We start from the raw sequence: 17,231 nt of genomic DNA on the forward strand, positions 1-17,231 counted from the left end.
CACAGACAGAGAGCTCTGTAACTAAACATTACTATTAGTTATAGGCAGGCATTAGGATGCCCTTGCAGTGGATGAGAAAACAGACGCAAAAGGTCAGGTGACTGGCCTGACTGTGAGTTTTCTGTCAGAGCTGGGTCTCCTGACTCCTGGTCCAGTGTTTGAGCTGGTGCTGGAGCAGGGAGGAGGTGGGACAGGACCCAGCAAGATTTCCGCATGCAGATGGTGAGGTGCGAGGGAGGATCTGTTAAGCCATGTTTACAGAGAGAACCCTTATAAGTAGCAGCTCAGGCAGGGTGAGTTAACACTTTCTGCCGGATAAGAAGTGGATACATGTCAATCAATGATTTTGCAAATTAATTAGCTCCTGAGAGACTAATAAGTTATTTTTTTTTAATTGAAACACCTCTTCTCCCTCCCCATTGAATTCTATGGGTGTAAGTTGGTAGTTTTTTTGTTTGTTTTTTTTGAAGAGATCTGCCTGGCACAGAAATGGCTATTTAATACAGCGAACTTTCCCTTGCTGCCTTCAGTTACTCAAATCCCTCTTAACTACATTTTAAAATCCAAATCTCCATATTTTAAGGGCTTGGTCAATTTGAAAAATTCAAATACCATCCAAATGTACAACCTTTGAGCCAGGAGTGACTGGTGTGACTGCTCAGTGATACTGGTATAAGCAGATAATGCCGAGCTGTGATGTATGACATTTACAGCCCAGCCAACAGCTTTCGGAAGTCAGAATGCTGCAAAATGTATATTGGTTCTTCCCACAGAAGCCTCCCTGTATCACCCCTAGACATTTTCATCTTATTCTGTCTTTCCTTGTCCCCTGAAGCCCAGAGTACACATCAGCTCCTGTACAGACAGGCTTCTGGTTCTTCTGCCACTGTTGATGTCTTTGAAAACCAAAACAGAGCAGGCGCCAAGCGCTGACCCCACTGTCCTGGGAGCGCACAGGGACCACTGCACCTGCACACCTCGTATGAAGGGGATAACGGCTAGCACATGCTGAGGAAAGAGACAGTAAGCATCCAAACTAAAAGCGGCTCCTCATTTCTGAAAAAGATGGCAGAGTAGAAGGATGAGCTCACCTCCTCTCACGAAAACACCAAAATCACAGCTAACTGCTGAACAGCCATCGACGAAGAAGACTGGAACCTACAAAAAAAGATATTTTACATTCAAAGACAAAGAAGAAGCCACAACAAGATGGTAGGAGGGGCGCTTTCGTGACATAATCAAATCGTATACCCACCAGGTGGGGGACCCACAAACTGGAAAATAATTATATTGCAGAGGTTCTCCCATAAGAGTGAGAGTCCTGAGCCCCACGTCAGGCTCCCCAGCCTGAGGGTCTGGCCTCGGGAGGAGGAACCCCCAGAGCATTTGGCTTTGAAGGCCAGCAGGGCTCGTGTGCAGGAGCTCCACAAGACTGGGGGAAACAGAGACTCCACACTTGGAGGGTGCACATAAGGTTTCACGTACACTGGGACACAAAACAAAGCAGTAACTCCATAGGAGCCTGGGCTGGACCTACCTACGAGTCTTAGAGGGTCTCCTGGGCGGCAGGGGTCAGCTGTGGCTCACTGGGGGCAGCAAGGACACTGGTGGCAGAGGTCCCAGAGAACATTGATCAGCCTGAGCTCTCTGGGAGGTTGCCATTTTGGCATCAAGACCTGGTGCTACCCAACAGTCTACAGTCTACAGCCTCCAGTGCTGGAACGCCTCAGGCCAAACAAGCAGCAGGATAGGAACACAGCCCCATCCACCAGCAGACAGGCTGCCTAAAGGTGTACTGAGCTCACAGCCACCTCTACACACCCCTTGACATGGCCCTGACCACCAGGGGAACAAGACCCAGCTCCACCCACCAGTGGGCAGGCACCAGTCCCTCCCACCAGGAAGCCTGCACAAGCCCCAGGACCAACCTCATCCACTAGAGAGCAGACACCAGAAGCAAGAGGAGTTATGATCCTGCAGCCAGCAGGAAGGAGACCACAAATACAGAAAATTAGACAAAATGAGATGGCAGAGAAATATTCCAGACAAGGGAACAAGATAAAAACCCACAAGAACAACTAAATAAAGTGGTGATAGGCAACCTACCTGAAAAAGAATTTAGAGTAATGATATCAAAGATGATTCAAGATTTCAGAAAAAGAATGGAGGCACAGATCAAGACGATACAAGAGATGTTTAACAAAGAGCTAGAAGATTTAAAGAACAAAGAAACAGAGATGAACAATACAATAACTGGAATGAAGAATACACCAAATAGAATCAATAGCAGAATAATTGAGGCAGAAGAATGAATAAGTGTGCTGAAAAACAGAATGGTGGAAATCACTGCGGCTGAAGAGAAAAAAGAAAAGAAATGAGGACAGCCTCAGAGACATCTGGGACAACATTAAACAAACCAACATTTGCATTATTTGGGTCCCAGGAGGAGAAGAGAGAAAGGGCCTAAGAAAATATTTGAAGAGATTATAGCTGAAAACTTCCCTAACATGAGAAAGGAAACACTCAAATCCAGGAAGAGCAGAGAGTCCCATACAAGATAAATGCAAAGAGGGACATGCTGAGACACATATTAATCAAACTGACAAAAATTAAAGACAAAGGAAAAAATATTAAAAGCAGCAAATAACATACAGGGTACTCCCCATAACATTATCAGCTGATTTTTCAGCAGAAACTGCAGGCCAGAAAGGAGTGGCATGATGTATTTAAAGTGACGAAAGGGAATAACCTACAACCAAAAATACTTGACCCAGCAAGGCTCTCATTCAGATTTGATGGAGAAGTCAAAAGCTTTACAGACAAGCAAAAGCTAAGAGAATTCTTAGAGAATTTGGTACCACCAAACCAGCTTTACAACAAATCCTAAAGGAACTTCTCTAGGCAGTAAAGAAAAGACCACAACTAGAATCAAGAAAATTATGAATGGGAAAGCTCACTGTATGTAAAGGCAAACATCAGGGTAGGAAATCATCCACACACAAATATGATATCAAAACCAGCAATCGTGAGGAGAGTACAAATGCAGGATATCGGAAATGCATTTCAAATTAAAAGACCAGCAACTTAAAACAATCTTGCACATATATAAACTGCTATATCAAAACCTCATGGGAACCACAAACCAAAAATCTACAGTAGATACGCACACAGAAAAGAAAAGCAATCCAAACACAACACTAAAGATAGATATCAAATCACAAGAGGAGAGAACAAAAGAGGAAGGGAAGAAAAAAGATCTTCAAAAACAAATCCAAAACAATTAACAAAATGGCAATAAGAACATACATGTCGATAATTACCTTAAATGTAAATGGATTAGATGTTCCAACCAAAAGACATAGACTGGAACGAAATAATGCCATTTGCAGCAACATGGATGGACCTAGAGATTATCATACTAAGTGAAGTAAGTCAGACAGAGAAGGACAAATATCATATGATATCACTCATATGTGGAATCTAATTTTTAAAAAATGAGACAAATGAACTTATTTACAGAACAGAAACAAACTGACAGATACTGAAAACAAACTTATGGTGACCAAAGGGGAAAAGGGGGGGGGGAGGGATAAATCAGGAACTTGGGATTAACATATACACAGTACTATATATAAAATAGATAAGCAACAAGGACCTACTGGTATAGCACAGGGAAATCTCAATATTCTGTGATAAACTATATGAGAAAAGAATCTAAAAAAGAATGAATATATGTATAACTGAAATACTTTGCTGTATACCTGAAACTAACACACCACTGTAAATCCACTATACTCCAATAAAATTAAAACAAAAAAAAACCAAAAACAGGGTCTGCAGAGGAAAGACTGAATGGGCTAGACTCTGAACCTGATGGCTGTTCAGCTGTGTCAAATTCTTTGACCCGTCCTTACCCATCAAACCCTGCTCACTTGGTGGCTGCCCTTCTAGCACTGCTGACCCATAACCTTTAACTAAAGCCAGGACTTGGACATGTCAAGGACATTATGAACCCTACTTAGATTGAAGGAGCCTGAGAAAATTAGTGTACCGAGTTCAGTGGAAACTCAGAGGAAGAGTTCTCCCCTCTCTTCACCACTCACCCCATGTGAGGACAGACTTATCCTTACTGGTTTATGCTCATTTGCAAATTAAAAATTATCACATCTATTCCTTAAAATGCCAGCTACTGAGAGGCATAATGAGGATTTTTAGAATGGAGTTCCTTCCAGAAATGAGACAATATTAGTTTCAAAAGAAGTCATATTTATAGGAATAATGGAAAACATGAAGCTGTTCCCTTCTTTTCTTTCTACTCTTTGGTTTTTTTAAAAGCCTTTTGTAGAAAGTATACTTCTCAAGATGTGAGGTTGAAATGGATCCCAAAACGTTGGAATAAGCAGAAGGCCTTTTCCTGAGGTTGAAGTGATAAGAATGTTGTTGCTTAGTTAACTAGCTCTTGGATTTGGCATAACCTGGTTTTCTATAAGAAAGTACCCTCCGGTAACATTCAGAGTGGCAAGCCTAGGAAATGCAAGCTACGAGGCTTAAAAACTCCTGGGCTGACTTCATGTAGATGTCAGTCTCTCTCATCGTCTATCTGAAAGACAGGAATGGTGACATTTGACTTGTGGAACCCTGTCCAGCAGGGATATTGGGAGATGTAACAGCAGGTAGTATTTATTTTCCCTCCTTCTCTCCATTCCAGTATCCCTGCCATTCTCTTCATAGGAACAGAGAGCACAGTGCAAGATCGTCACCCCCGCTGGGCGTTTTCCTGGAGGTATCTAGCAGGTTATCTTGCAGGCAAATACCATAGCTGCCAGCCAGAATTGTTTTTTAGAAAATGATGAGTTTTCCAGGGGAGTATAAGGAAAATTAAACAATATTCTCTCCCACCTGCATTTTTCTGAGCTCAGACTCTTCAGTTAAGGAATAATATACACTGTACATTGTTTTTTTCCCACTACTAAAATTGTCTTTTGTATCCACTTTGTCTTAACTGCTTGTAGAAAGCCAAAGATTATAACCCATAATAAGTCGGTGCAGCAGATGGGAATGTTTTAAGCCCCCTTCAGTCTCTGGGATTAGGCGAGTTGAGAAGACAGTAAGATGTCACCATTAAAACCAGAACTTGAACATTTCAAGGACATTGTGAACCTTACTTAGTTGAAGTACCTCTGGTAGTCCAGCTCCAAGATGGGCAGATGGTGGAGAAATAAATATTTTCCTTATCATTGTGATTATTGTATTCTCTGGTGCTCATGTTGAAGAAACAGTACACAAAGTTGTCAGTACCCTTCAATTTGGTTATTCAAAAATATTTTTTTCCCTTTTTTTCTTCCTTTAAAATGAAGATTTACTCTAATGTAGAAATTGTGATCCTTTGTTTTCTTCCAACTGAATTCACACAGCTTGGGTTTATGTATACATACACACACACACACACACACATATATATACATACATATAAATTTTGAGCTGGAACCTTGTTAGTGGTACAGAAGTAGGTTTTAACCAAAAAAAGAAGATGTTCTTTTTCCATATGGCTACCTCAGGCGAACAGAAAAATGACTAAAGAGCCATGGAGTCTAACTTCTCTTGCAACAAAGTAAGAGTAGACACTTCATATAAATGAAGTCAAAGTTGAAACCATTAAGACCTTTACTTCATTCCTTCAGTTAAGCATACTGGGTATTTGTGTAATCCTGTTTCATAGTATGGAAATTTGTAAGTAAGGTGGCAGATTACATAGCCCTGCTCACTGGAGACAGTGGGTGCAGGACAGAACAAGGGACTGAATTCTGAATAAAGGTCTCATGAATATTTACAATGGTTGTACAAGGGTGGCCCCGAAGTCAGGCTGCCTTGAGTTCACGGCAGCCCCACCCGCCAGTGTAGGTGTCTTAGCCTCGCTTCACCTCCCTAAGTCGAAGTTCCCTCAGCTAGCGCACTATGCAGCTAAAGTAGTATCTACTACAAGACAGTTGGGAAGACCAGGTGAGATAATCCATGGACTTTCTCGCAGTGTTTGGCTCATGGTAATTCCTCCACGAATGGTATCTGTGATTAATACTCAACTCAGCTCTGTGATCTTAGACAATTCCCTACTTCCTTTGACTGTAGGCTACTCCACTTGTTTAACAAGAATATTTACCCTGCCTGCCTACGGTATTGTTGTGAGGATCAAATGAGAACACATATTGAAAAGACTTTTAAAAGTGAGTAGTTAACAAACCAGTTGGAAAGAGAGCGCTGTACACAGCACGACACAACTGGAAAACATTCCGAGGCAATGTGTAATCACGCATTGGCCTGTGAGGACTGAACAGGTTCAGAGAAGGCAGTTGTAGACATTCAGGGAAAGGAAGGAAGATTGTGGCCTTACGTTGGGGGCAGTCCGTGCAGAGTGGAGGGGGGCCTCCAGCTGAGTCTCGAAGACAAGACAGGAAGGAGGCAGCTGGGAGAAGTGGATCCTGCCCCCACTGACCACTCAGCTGGCTAAGTTTTGCTGTGTGTCTCCTCTCTCGTTCCAGGCGGAGTTGATTGGAAGCCTCACCCACAAGCTTGAGACCCTCCAGGAAGCCAAGGGGAGCCTGCTGATGGACATCAAGCTCAATAACGCCCTGGGGGAAGAGGTAGAGGCCTGGATCAGTGAGCTCTGCAAGCCCAATGAGATCGACAAGTACAAGATGTTCATCGGGGACTTGGACAAGGTGGTGAACCTGCTGCTGTCCCTCTCGGGGCGCCTGGCCCGCGTGGAGAACGTCCTCAGTGGCCTTGGTGAAGACGCCAGTAACGAGGAAAGGGTAGGCCGCCTAGCAATTCCGCTCAACAATTTTCCTGCCTGAGCCCATGTACCCAGAGAAGTATGATTAGACAGGAGCCTTTCTAGAGATGATTACCATCTCTCTGGGGCAGGGAGAGACTCCAACGTACAGGGAACAGAGGAGAAGGATCTCCCACGCCAAGATGTCATGCTGACCCCTCAGCCTCAGGGATACTTAGGAAAGTTAAAAATGTGGGTGCCAGAGTTTCTTTCCTTCCTTTTTATCCCAGAAAAAGGAAAGGTAAAAGCATGATGGGGGTGGACATTAAAAAAAGGGAGAGGGACGACCAAACTGTTGGGGATGAGGAGAGGGCACAGGAACGTGAGCTCGGGCTCCCAGAAATCTGCAGGCGAGGGGCCACGGGCACTTGGTGAGGATGCACCCACTGTGTCCATGGCACCCCTTACTGGAATAACTGGTAGTGACAGCGGTGGTGATACCAGATAGAATCTAAGTCCTCCCTCCGGGTCAGGCGCTGTGGGCTTACACACTGTAGGTGCAGTCTCATAGAATCCTCACAACAGGCCAGTAGGCAACAGAGCCAGGACAGGAGGAGCCCTGCTGCAGCCCCCAAGTGCTATTCACCTCCCTGAACTTAATTCCAGAGCTACAGAGCATTCTTCATCTGCTCATCTGTACAGCAAATATTTACTGAGTATCCGGTACCTGCCACTTTCTGATCTAGGCACTTAGGATACTCTGTGAACAAAGCAGTCAGATCCCCACCCTCATGGAACAAACTTACCAAGGGAGGTCAGGTGATAAACGCAGCTATTTTTCGTATATATGCCGAGGTGATGAGTGCTCCAGCCATCAAGAGGTTCCTTTGCTTTCTGGCTCCTTCTATCTACAGCTCTCTTTCAGTGCTGTCAGGGATTTCCCAATTATTTCTCCGAATGCACTGCATTAAAAGGAAAGATGTCTCTTGTCAAATAGATTTTTAAAGGATTGAAAGAAGTCTAGGCGGTAAGCATTTAGGAATGTGACTCAGCATCCAGGAACTTTCTGCAGCCCCTCTCCCGGCGAGTGCCCTCCTCGTGTAAATGTTCTGGGCCTTCGCTTCCCCACCTAGAAACTGTCTGACTGTGTTTGCCTCAAAAGTGTTGTCCTTTCCACCTTCCTTTCATCCAGCAAGCAGCTAACAAGAACCTGCCAAATGCCAGGTGCCCCGCGTGCTAGGGCTGAACACTGCCTAAAAACAGGCCTGCCTTCAAGGAACTCAGCAGTTAGAGAGGAAAACCAGTGTAAACAGCATAGAAGCGGCGATTGTATTTAGTATGCTGCAGCACAGCGATAAACTCAGAGCCGTGAGAGCACCTCTCATGCGGTATGGTGTGGTCAGGGAGGACTTCACACAAGTGCCGCTTGAATGGAGTCTAGGGGACTTTCTTAATTCCAGGTGGACTAAGAGGGGAAGGGCTTTACCATTTAGAAGGAATGTCATGGACGAAGTCCAGACAGACCATGGCGTGTTTAAGAATTGATTTACATGTGGTTGGTATGTCTAGAGCAGAGTGCTTCCTTGATTTACTTGTTTTTAAGGGAGACCAACAAGGGATAATGAAGCCACTGTCCCCGCAGGGCTAGCATCAGTGGGGAAGCCATCACTACCTCTGGACCTGGAGCAGGAGGAGGAAGGGGCCCTTATCAGAACTCTAGCTGTAGCTGACCGGCAGCACTGAGACCTGGGTGAGAGGTGGTAGCCACCACCCCCTGGCAAGGAGGGAGCCAGGGATAAAGGCCTCAATTTCTTCTCCCTCCCAGCTTCCAGTCTCCTGCCCGTAACTGCCACTGGCCAAAACCAGCAGCCAGCAGGGTGCAGCTTCCCTGGACATAGAGCAGGGCAGAGGAGAGTGGATCTGAAGGGGTAAACAGTATCCGGTGCAGAAAATAATCACAAAGACCTACGGGTCGTACTTTAGACTTTAGCCTGTAGGCCTGGAGAGCCATGAACTAATTTCATGACATAATCAGCCTGGGGAGGGGTGAGAATGACGTTACAGTTGGGAGGTTTATTGTAATGGTCTAGCAAGATGGGTTTAGGCTGTTAATTTGGGCCATTCTCATGGAGATAGAGACTAGGGAGTGACTTAGAGAATGAGTTTGAATTAGCAGGGCGTGTTAGATGAGGGGAAGGATGGAACAGAAGGTAATTCCAAGTTTCCTTGTTAGGTCGCTTGGGTGGATGCCACAGGTATCTGAGATAAGCAATACTGCAGCAATTCTTACGGGAAGAGAAGTTGAATTCAGTTCTGGAACAACTCAACACTTAAATGCACGTACACACTCGCAAGTACAGATAAGTGCTTGCTCACCTGCAAGATACATCTGTATTAGTTTTTATAATTATTAGTCTTTGTTAAATAAAAGTGTAAATAGGAATAAGGAAAGGAAGAATAAATGGTTCAATAAATGCCAGATTCAGGATTGTAGTTACCAGTGAGGGGAGGAGGGGGAAGATGGGGATCGGGAGAACTATATATAACGCTTCAACTGAATATTTTGTTTTTAAACTGAAGCAAATATGAAAAATGTTCAAGCTAAGATTTGGTACGGTTAATGATGGGTACACAGATATTATACCATTCTCTATACAATACTGATGTTTAAAATATTTCATAATTTTTTAAAGGTGAAGAAGAGGTTCTCACTTTTTAACTTATTTCCCAGTATTTTGAAACATGTCTTCATTGCAACTTCAGTCCCTAAGGGTTCCTTTTTTAGGTGTGTTTTTCTGATTAGGGGAAGGAAGCCTATGAAAATGGAGATATTTGTAAGATTAACCTATTAACTTTGCACTTTTCCTCTAGGCGTTATTAGGTAAGATCTGACAGGCCAGTTCAAGGGGAGTTTAGGGCAGAGACCCATGAGCCTTTCATAACCCTACATAAGCTAATCTGTGTTGAGATATATATTTAAATATTCTTATTTCTTGATTAATTTCCACTTTAAAGTTTCTCAGTCACTTTAGCCTGAAGAGTCTGGTTAAATATAAAATTTTTTAAAAATTTTAATGACATTATATGTCAGCATGTTGAGTAAAAGGCCACATTAAAGACTTTTATAAAGTCTAAAGATAATATGCTGTCTTACCGTTGGGTCTGTATAAGAAACTCTCAGAATATGAAATTGCCATCATTGTCAAATAGAATTTCTCTCATGTTAGATTCAGAGGCCTGAAAAATGGAAACTGATTTTTTCGGAGATGGTAAATATGATGTTCCCATTGTTGATTATAGATTGGGGCAGAGGTTCTCAAACTTTAACTGCAAAGAATCGCCCGAAAGGCTCCTTCAACCACAGACCCCTGAGCCCCACACCTCCAGAGCTTTTGATTCAGTAGGTGGAACGGGGCCTGAAATTTTGCATTTCTAACAAATTCCCGGGAGATGCTGCTGGTGCCCACTTTGAGAACCACTATAAAATGCAAACACTTGTAAACACTCAGGGTACCTTGATGACTGGCTTTTTTCCCCTTCAATTTTTTAACTGTGGTAAACAACATATAAAATTTGCCATCGAAACCATTTTTAGCTGTACAGTTCAGTAGTATTAACTATATTAACATTGTTGTGCAACGGATCTCCAGAACTTTCTCATCTTGCGAAACTGAAACTCTATACCCACTGAAACAACAACTCCCCCTCCTCTCTCCCCTCCCCCAGGGCCTAGCAACCACCATTCTACTTCGTGTCTCTATGACTGTAGACTTCTAAGGACATCATATAAGTGGAATCCTGATTGTTCTTTTAAGTCTCGAAGCCTTAAAGTAAAGCCATTACCCCAGCCAATTTTAACATAATCTCTCAAATTAAAGCTGCCACATGACTCTATAAGTTAGAGAACCATATGTCTGCAACATAAGGGTAATAAACTGATTTTCAAACAACTGAGTCTCCTTACTTTAGAGCGACAATCAGAATAGAAACTTAGACACTGCACCGTCCTGAAAAAGGTCTCTCTGCGGGCAGGTCGGTTCTCTTCCCCGTTCCGCTGGCCCTTTGCTGATCTGCTTGTTTCGCCCTGGCAGAGCTCTCTCAACGAGAAGAGGAAGGTCCTGGCTGCGCAGCACGAGGACGCCCGGGAGCTCAAGGAGAACGTGGACCGGAGGCAGCGCGTGGTGCTGGACATCCTGGCCCATTACCTTTCCAAGGAGCAACTCCAGGATTACCAGCATTTTGTGAAAATGAAGTCGACACTCCTCATCGAGCAGCGCGAGCTGGACGACAAGATCAAGCTGGGCCAGGAGCAGGTCAAGTGTCTGCTGGAGAGCCTTCCCTCGGACTTCGTGCCCAAGGCAGGGGCCCTGGCTCTGCCCCCAGGCCTCGCCGGCGACCTGACTGCTGTGGGAGGGTGGACCGTCAGTGGTATTTTTCCGACAGTAACCTTTCCACTTTAACCTCTTCTTCAGGACCCAACGAAAAGACCACCCCTTCTCTCAACACTATGTAATCTGAAAAATGTTTCAGTACAAGCCAGCCTTTAAACTCTATGGGTTATGGGGGGTTTTTCTGGATAAAAGGAAAAAATTCCATCCAGGAAAAAGCCTGTCTTTTCCTTCTCACCCTTCATGATTGATCTTCTGAGAGCTTGAATGCTGCTGGGAACTTACTTACCCCTTTCTGTTGTTACTTCGTAGTAGAAAGAAAATTAATGAAACTGTGCGAACTGATCGGAGGGTGTCTGATCGTTTAGTTTTCTACAGGCTGAGGCAGCATGGATAAGTGCATGTCACCCTCAGGAATGTACCCACGGTGGCCTTCCCTGCTTGTGGGCGGTGTATCCTGACGACAGGTACCCGTACTTAAGGGTCTGCAACATAAAGCCTTAAAGAGAAACACACACAGGAGAAAACTGTCAAACCTTGAACGTTGTTATTTATATTTTTAAAAATGAAAAAGATCATTGTTTGTGTGCTAACCACTTACTTGATTCTGTTTTGTGGTGGACGTAGACGGTTACGTTTGAGCTTTGTATTTTGTGAGAACCTTAATGAAACGAAGAATTCCAAAGACAGTCACATTGAGTGTGGAGACTTTTTTCTTAAACTCTCAACAGTGAGTAGACCTTCAATGCTTGTTTTAAACTGAGTATGGGGGAGCCCCGGCTGCCCCTGCTGCTGGTCTTCATCACTGTACTCCTGCAACACTCAGGAGCGCACACACCTTCCCAGGAAGAAGGCTTTATGCAGCATGGCGGTCATGTCCTTCTGCAGTGCTTCCTACCATTATCACTGGGGCGGAGAGAAAGCTAAATTTTACTAACAAGGACAACTCTCCAACCTGTTGACAAGGAGGCCGGAACCCAAGTCAATTCAAAACTGAATTCATGCTGTCCTCCTATACGAGATTTGAGCTAAATACAACTTATTTGGTGAGATATATTAGCAGGCTGTTTTAACAATGCTTTTCAAAAAAGTTTCTTTTCCTAAAATGTCAAACTTATCAACTACATTTTCACTGAAAACTCCCTCCTTAACCTCTGAAGACTGATTTTGCACTATTCTGCTTCAATAATAACATCTGAGAGGGTACTCGAGAGCCCAAGCTGTAAGTTTATTAAAATATATAGACTGGAAGATGGAAGGAGGTGATGGGCCAGCGACCAGGCTATGTTGTCAGCTGCCGGAGATGGCAACAACCCAATACTTTAAGCAGGTGGTGCATCCCAGGCTGTGCTTTAGTTCTGTTGTTGTTTTCACATGTGTTGAATCCTCGGCGGGGGGTGGGGCCACCTGTGCTGATTTGGGCTACAAGTACTATAGCAGCCAGTCCTAGAGAACTGGGAGAGTAAAATTCTTAGGAGGGTATCAAATGCTCGTTTTTCTTAGTACATTTTAATTAATGAAAATTTTCTGGCTAAGAACGTCAAAAACGTAGTTTTGATCCCCGATACAGATGTATTTTGATGAACTTAGAATCAATAGGCCACCCACAGATTTCTCGTGAGCCATCAACAAAAGCCATTGCTTCATTCTTTGGAGGTTTTACACTGTCAGACTGCATTATAAGACTGCACCTTGGTTTCCCAGGAATGTTTTCAAAAGCTTATCTCTTACATCTAGAGGTTCCATCTCCCAGGGAATCAGTAGAACCAGGGACAGCATTCAATAGCCACACTGCATGGTCATTTTGAAGTAAAGAAAAACAGTACCTCCAGCTGACTTTTCATCAGACTCAGGCCAACACAGGAGCCTGAGATCAACTCCAATCGGTGTGTCTTGCTGATACTGAGTGGTTCCCTGAGGTCAGAGCAGGTTGAAGCTAGCCAGCAAATGTCTGCAGCAGTTCTTAGTGAAGTTCCTCAGGGGATTCTTGGGCTCCCAATTCCCAACACTCTTCTAAATTATCCTTAAGGATTTGACTGGGAACGTTTTACACATTCAGTCTTTTTCATCACTTTTCTAATTTATACATGTCAAAGTAAGTGACCCCCCAGAGAAGAGCAGGTGATACTCTGAGGCACCACAAGCACCTGAAAGCTATGATGCTCTGAGGATAGTTATCCCTTCTTTTGCTCCATTGAAATGTTGTTCTGTTATGTGAGATGAGTGAGGTACCAAGTACGACTGTGAAATCTAATTCTCAGGCAGATGTGATATTTATAGCAGGACTTGACCTCTGTGCTCTGAGAAGAAATCACTAACCTAATTTTCATTGTTAACTTTAACTAGATAATAAGCCTATTCTTTACCCCTTTCCTATTTTGCATTCTTTCCCTACTATTAAAAAAAATTATTAAAAACAAAATCATCCACAGCAGAAGCCACCTTTTCCCTCCAAATAGCATCCTCAGCCAAAATCATGGGCACAGCAACCATGAGAAGTTGTTGGTCAGGATTTCAGGACACACACATTACATCATCAGGAATGTTTGTTCAGTCAATAATTGTCCCCGTGGATATGATCCTTTCAGAGATACCATGTCCTGTGAGAAGTCAGGTGGGAGTGGGATGGCCTTGCTGCTGATACTCAAGAAACCTTCAAAGTTCCAAGAAAGGACAATGTCCTACGACATACCTGGGAGGCTTCCAACTTCCTGTGCCCCTGGAGAAGTTCCTGGGCTTGTTGCTACATGTTGTCTGACTCAGCCTTTTCTCATGCTGTTTTGCTTCTTATAGTGGCTGCTAAACCCCAAAGAATGCAGGGAGGGTCCATAGTCAAAGTGTCTTGAGTTTCTCCCAGAGGCACTGTCAAAACCAAACGTTTTTTTCCTTTGCTCCAGGGGATCATTTTATGATGATGAAAACCATCAACTGGTTTTCAGACTTGAAGATTAGCAAGTTTGGGTCAGCTCCCAAGAGTCTGTTGAAATGAGGAGTGAGGGCTTAACTGAGGTTCTTTGGGGCATATAAAGCAGAAACCAGGGACTTCCCTGGAGGTCCAGTGGTTAAGACTCTGTGCTTCCACTGTAGGAGGCACGCGTTCGATCCCTGGTCTGGGAACTAAGATCCCACATGCTGCAGGGCATGGCAAAAAAAAAAAGAAGATATTAAAGCAGAAACCAGCCTGGGAAATCCCAGTTTTCCTATTACTCCGTTGTTAATATCTGATCCAAAGTCACTTCTGAGTTTGATAGATCACAGTCATTCCTAACATGAGTTCTACCGTGAAGTTTGTATTTTATTCAAGCATCTTTTATTAAGATATTGGGCTTTTTTTCTGGATAACTTGAAAAATGTTGGCTTTTTATTCTTATATGATTCCAAATTTTTCTCTTTAGTTTAATTTTCTATGATATTATTGGCTTTATTCTGTTACGTTGGAATTATTTTTCCTTTCTTAGAACAAAATGAGTTTTAGTCACCTTACTGCTGGGAGGAAAAGGAAGAACTTCAGCGAGAAATAACGTCTCCATCTCCAGCAAGACGTGGCCAGGTGAACGTGAAGGGGCCTTTCTACACAGAAATAGATTATTGGGGACAAGGTATTCATTGCTGCCTGAACTCTCTGGGACGAAGCATGGAATAAAATGATAAAGGCCATTTTGGTATCAGGGACACATGAACAGTGTTCTAGTTTATTCTTATTTCTAAATGAAACCTTACTTTTCTTAAGGGAGCTCATTCAGACACTAACTCCATCATGGTTTCTCAAAGTACAGTCAAGGTAGCATCTGCATCAGAGTAACGGGTGCTTGCTATAAAAAGGCCAGTTGCTGGGACACAAACAAGTAGGCTGGGAATCTGCATCTTAACGAGTTCCCCAGTTTATTCTGATGTACTCTAAATTCCAAGAGCCTCTTACCCCTGTCGTTTGTACAGTTTTTATTGTTAGGATCACAATTAGACTGGCATGAATGTATATCATAATAATCCCAGAAATTCAAAGCCCTGTCACATTTACTCTCATTAACTACATTATTATGAGTTTAATACTGTCCCCACGATTAAATCATCCCCAAGGTTGTGATACGGGTTCCCCCCCGCCCCGCTCACTCTCTCCTAGATCTGTTTTAAATTTAAACAAACTAAGTACTTATTCAGGCTGAGTGCACTAATTATTTCTCCCCCAAAGGAATCAGCTTATCAAACAACGTCAGTAATTTGAAGTGTTGCCATGATATCTGTACTCACCTGAAATCACGACTGACCTTTTCAGTGGGGACCGTACTCAGATTTCTGTGGCTTCATCACTAGTCTCGTGCTACCTATGGGTTAGAATTTCTCTTGGCTTGGATCTGACAGTCTAGGTAATGAAACAAAAACGTGTCCCTTTCCTTTGAGAAATGAAAGGAGCCATCACCCGATTTTAAAAGCCTAAAATCAAAATTAGGCAGGAAAAAAGTTGTGGAGAAACTGGTTCCCTTAGTCCTGCTTCATTCTATAAATTCCTCTCAGATCTTCTGTAAGTGGAAAAGCAGCTGCATTTCTTGCTAAGACATCAGTATTGCTATTGCTTTACACAGTGGAAGTTTAGTAGGAGAAATTATTGTATTCTGATAAACAAGTATCTATAGAATATAAGGAAATTCTGTATGATACCCTTGAGCTAAGGAAGAGTACCCAAGAAAAGATAAACTTGGAAAGGGCCCCCCTCACAAAGGCTGGGGTTCAGAGCTTCTTGGAGAACTCAGTCCACTGACAGCAGAGAAGTTTGTTCTTTGCCCAGGCCAGAAGCCGGTCTGCAGTCCCTGGGCAAGCAGGAGGCAACCCACAGCATAGACGTGCACAGGTAGTGGAGGCCTGCAGAGGGGCTGGCCACTCAGTGAAAACCCTCTGAGTCAGGTTATCTGCTAGGGGCCTGAGGGAAGAGGGTATTGGCAGAATGCCTTTGGGGCACGGATGCAAGCAGGAATCCTTCCAGGTGTGTCGTTTCAAGTCCACAGAGCTGGGAGAAGGTTATCCCTGCCGAGGCTGCAAGGTCACTGAGGTGACCCATGGTTGGGGCCGGACTCCATCAGATATCCTCACACCACGCCACTTCTGCACCAGGCAGCAGCCCAAACAGCAGGGTAGCCCTTTCCTTCCCTCCTGCCCTCCAGCACCCTCTACTGAGAAAGCTTAACGTCACGCTCACTGTGAAGGAGATTAAAGTGACTGTCCACTGTCACAGAGCATATACTGAACGGTGAATGTGGAGCTAAGAGGCAAAAAATTGGTAACTGGCACAGATTTATTCTTCTAGATCATTACCCTAGCATTATCTTCTGGTATCATATAGAATTTTGTAGTTGTTGATTCTGTAAGAACTGTTTCTCTGATAATAAAGAAAAAAACATATCAAATGGACAATTTCTATCTCTTGAAAGAGAAGGTGTCAAAAGGAAAGCAGTTTCTCATTTGTTTTCTTTAAATGTGCTTCACACACTCATATTCCTCAAACTACCTAAAGCAATAGATTTAGAATGTGGCCTATTTAAGAGCATGTGTAAGTTCTGTACCTGTCGATCTGTCTGGCTCTGCCTCTGTACACCTCTGTGAGTCTCTCTGTCTCTTGATGTGTCTCCACACGCATACCTTTCTGTCTCTGTGTGTTTTTGTCTACCTCACTCTAGGGTTGTCATCTTTCTGTTCCTTCATTTCCCAAATAATTCCAGTTATATTTTTTCTTTTTTGGGGGGGGGGAATGGGGTGACTTAGAAAGGATAATGGGAATAAGTAAAGAGCTAGAAGGGAAGATGAGCTGAGTGTAAAGTCAAGAATGCGCTTTTTTTTTTTTTTTTTCCAATTTAGGGAAATGTTTTCACCTCACTCAAGCTCATTCAAAAAGAGAGAGACAGGTAAAGGAAGACTTTGCAAACTTTGCAATGTGTATAAATATGTATAAGAGTGAATGAGCGCTATTTCCCTTCTCTAATTAGAACAGAGTATAGGAATTGGCTTTATTTTTCAGTAATAGGAATTGAGGGGATAAGAAGGAACAACCCAACAAAGAGGACTCATAGGCACTGGACTGAGAA

General features: G+C 43.4%; 1 protein-coding gene across 2 annotated transcripts in view; it reads left to right on the forward strand.

Moving 5' to 3' along the window:
• The window catches only part of SHROOM3 (shroom family member 3), a 63,466-nt gene extending 47,815 nt beyond the window's left edge, over positions 1-15,651 (forward strand). For both annotated transcript variants that reach the window (XM_061192383.1, XM_061192384.1), the window contains exons 8-9: positions 6,537-6,809; positions 10,861-15,651. In XM_061192383.1, the coding sequence (XP_061048366.1) occupies positions 6,537-6,809; positions 10,861-11,229 (642 nt within the window). In that variant the 3' untranslated portion in view covers positions 11,230-15,651. The remainder of the gene's footprint in view (positions 1-6,536; positions 6,810-10,860) is intronic.
• The last annotated feature ends 1,580 nt before the right edge of the window (positions 15,652-17,231 follow it).

This window comes from Eubalaena glacialis, chromosome 5, assembly GCF_028564815.1.
Source record: "Eubalaena glacialis isolate mEubGla1 chromosome 5, mEubGla1.1.hap2.+ XY, whole genome shotgun sequence".
In the NCBI taxonomy this organism is placed as follows: Eukaryota; Metazoa; Chordata; class Mammalia; order Artiodactyla; family Balaenidae; genus Eubalaena; species Eubalaena glacialis.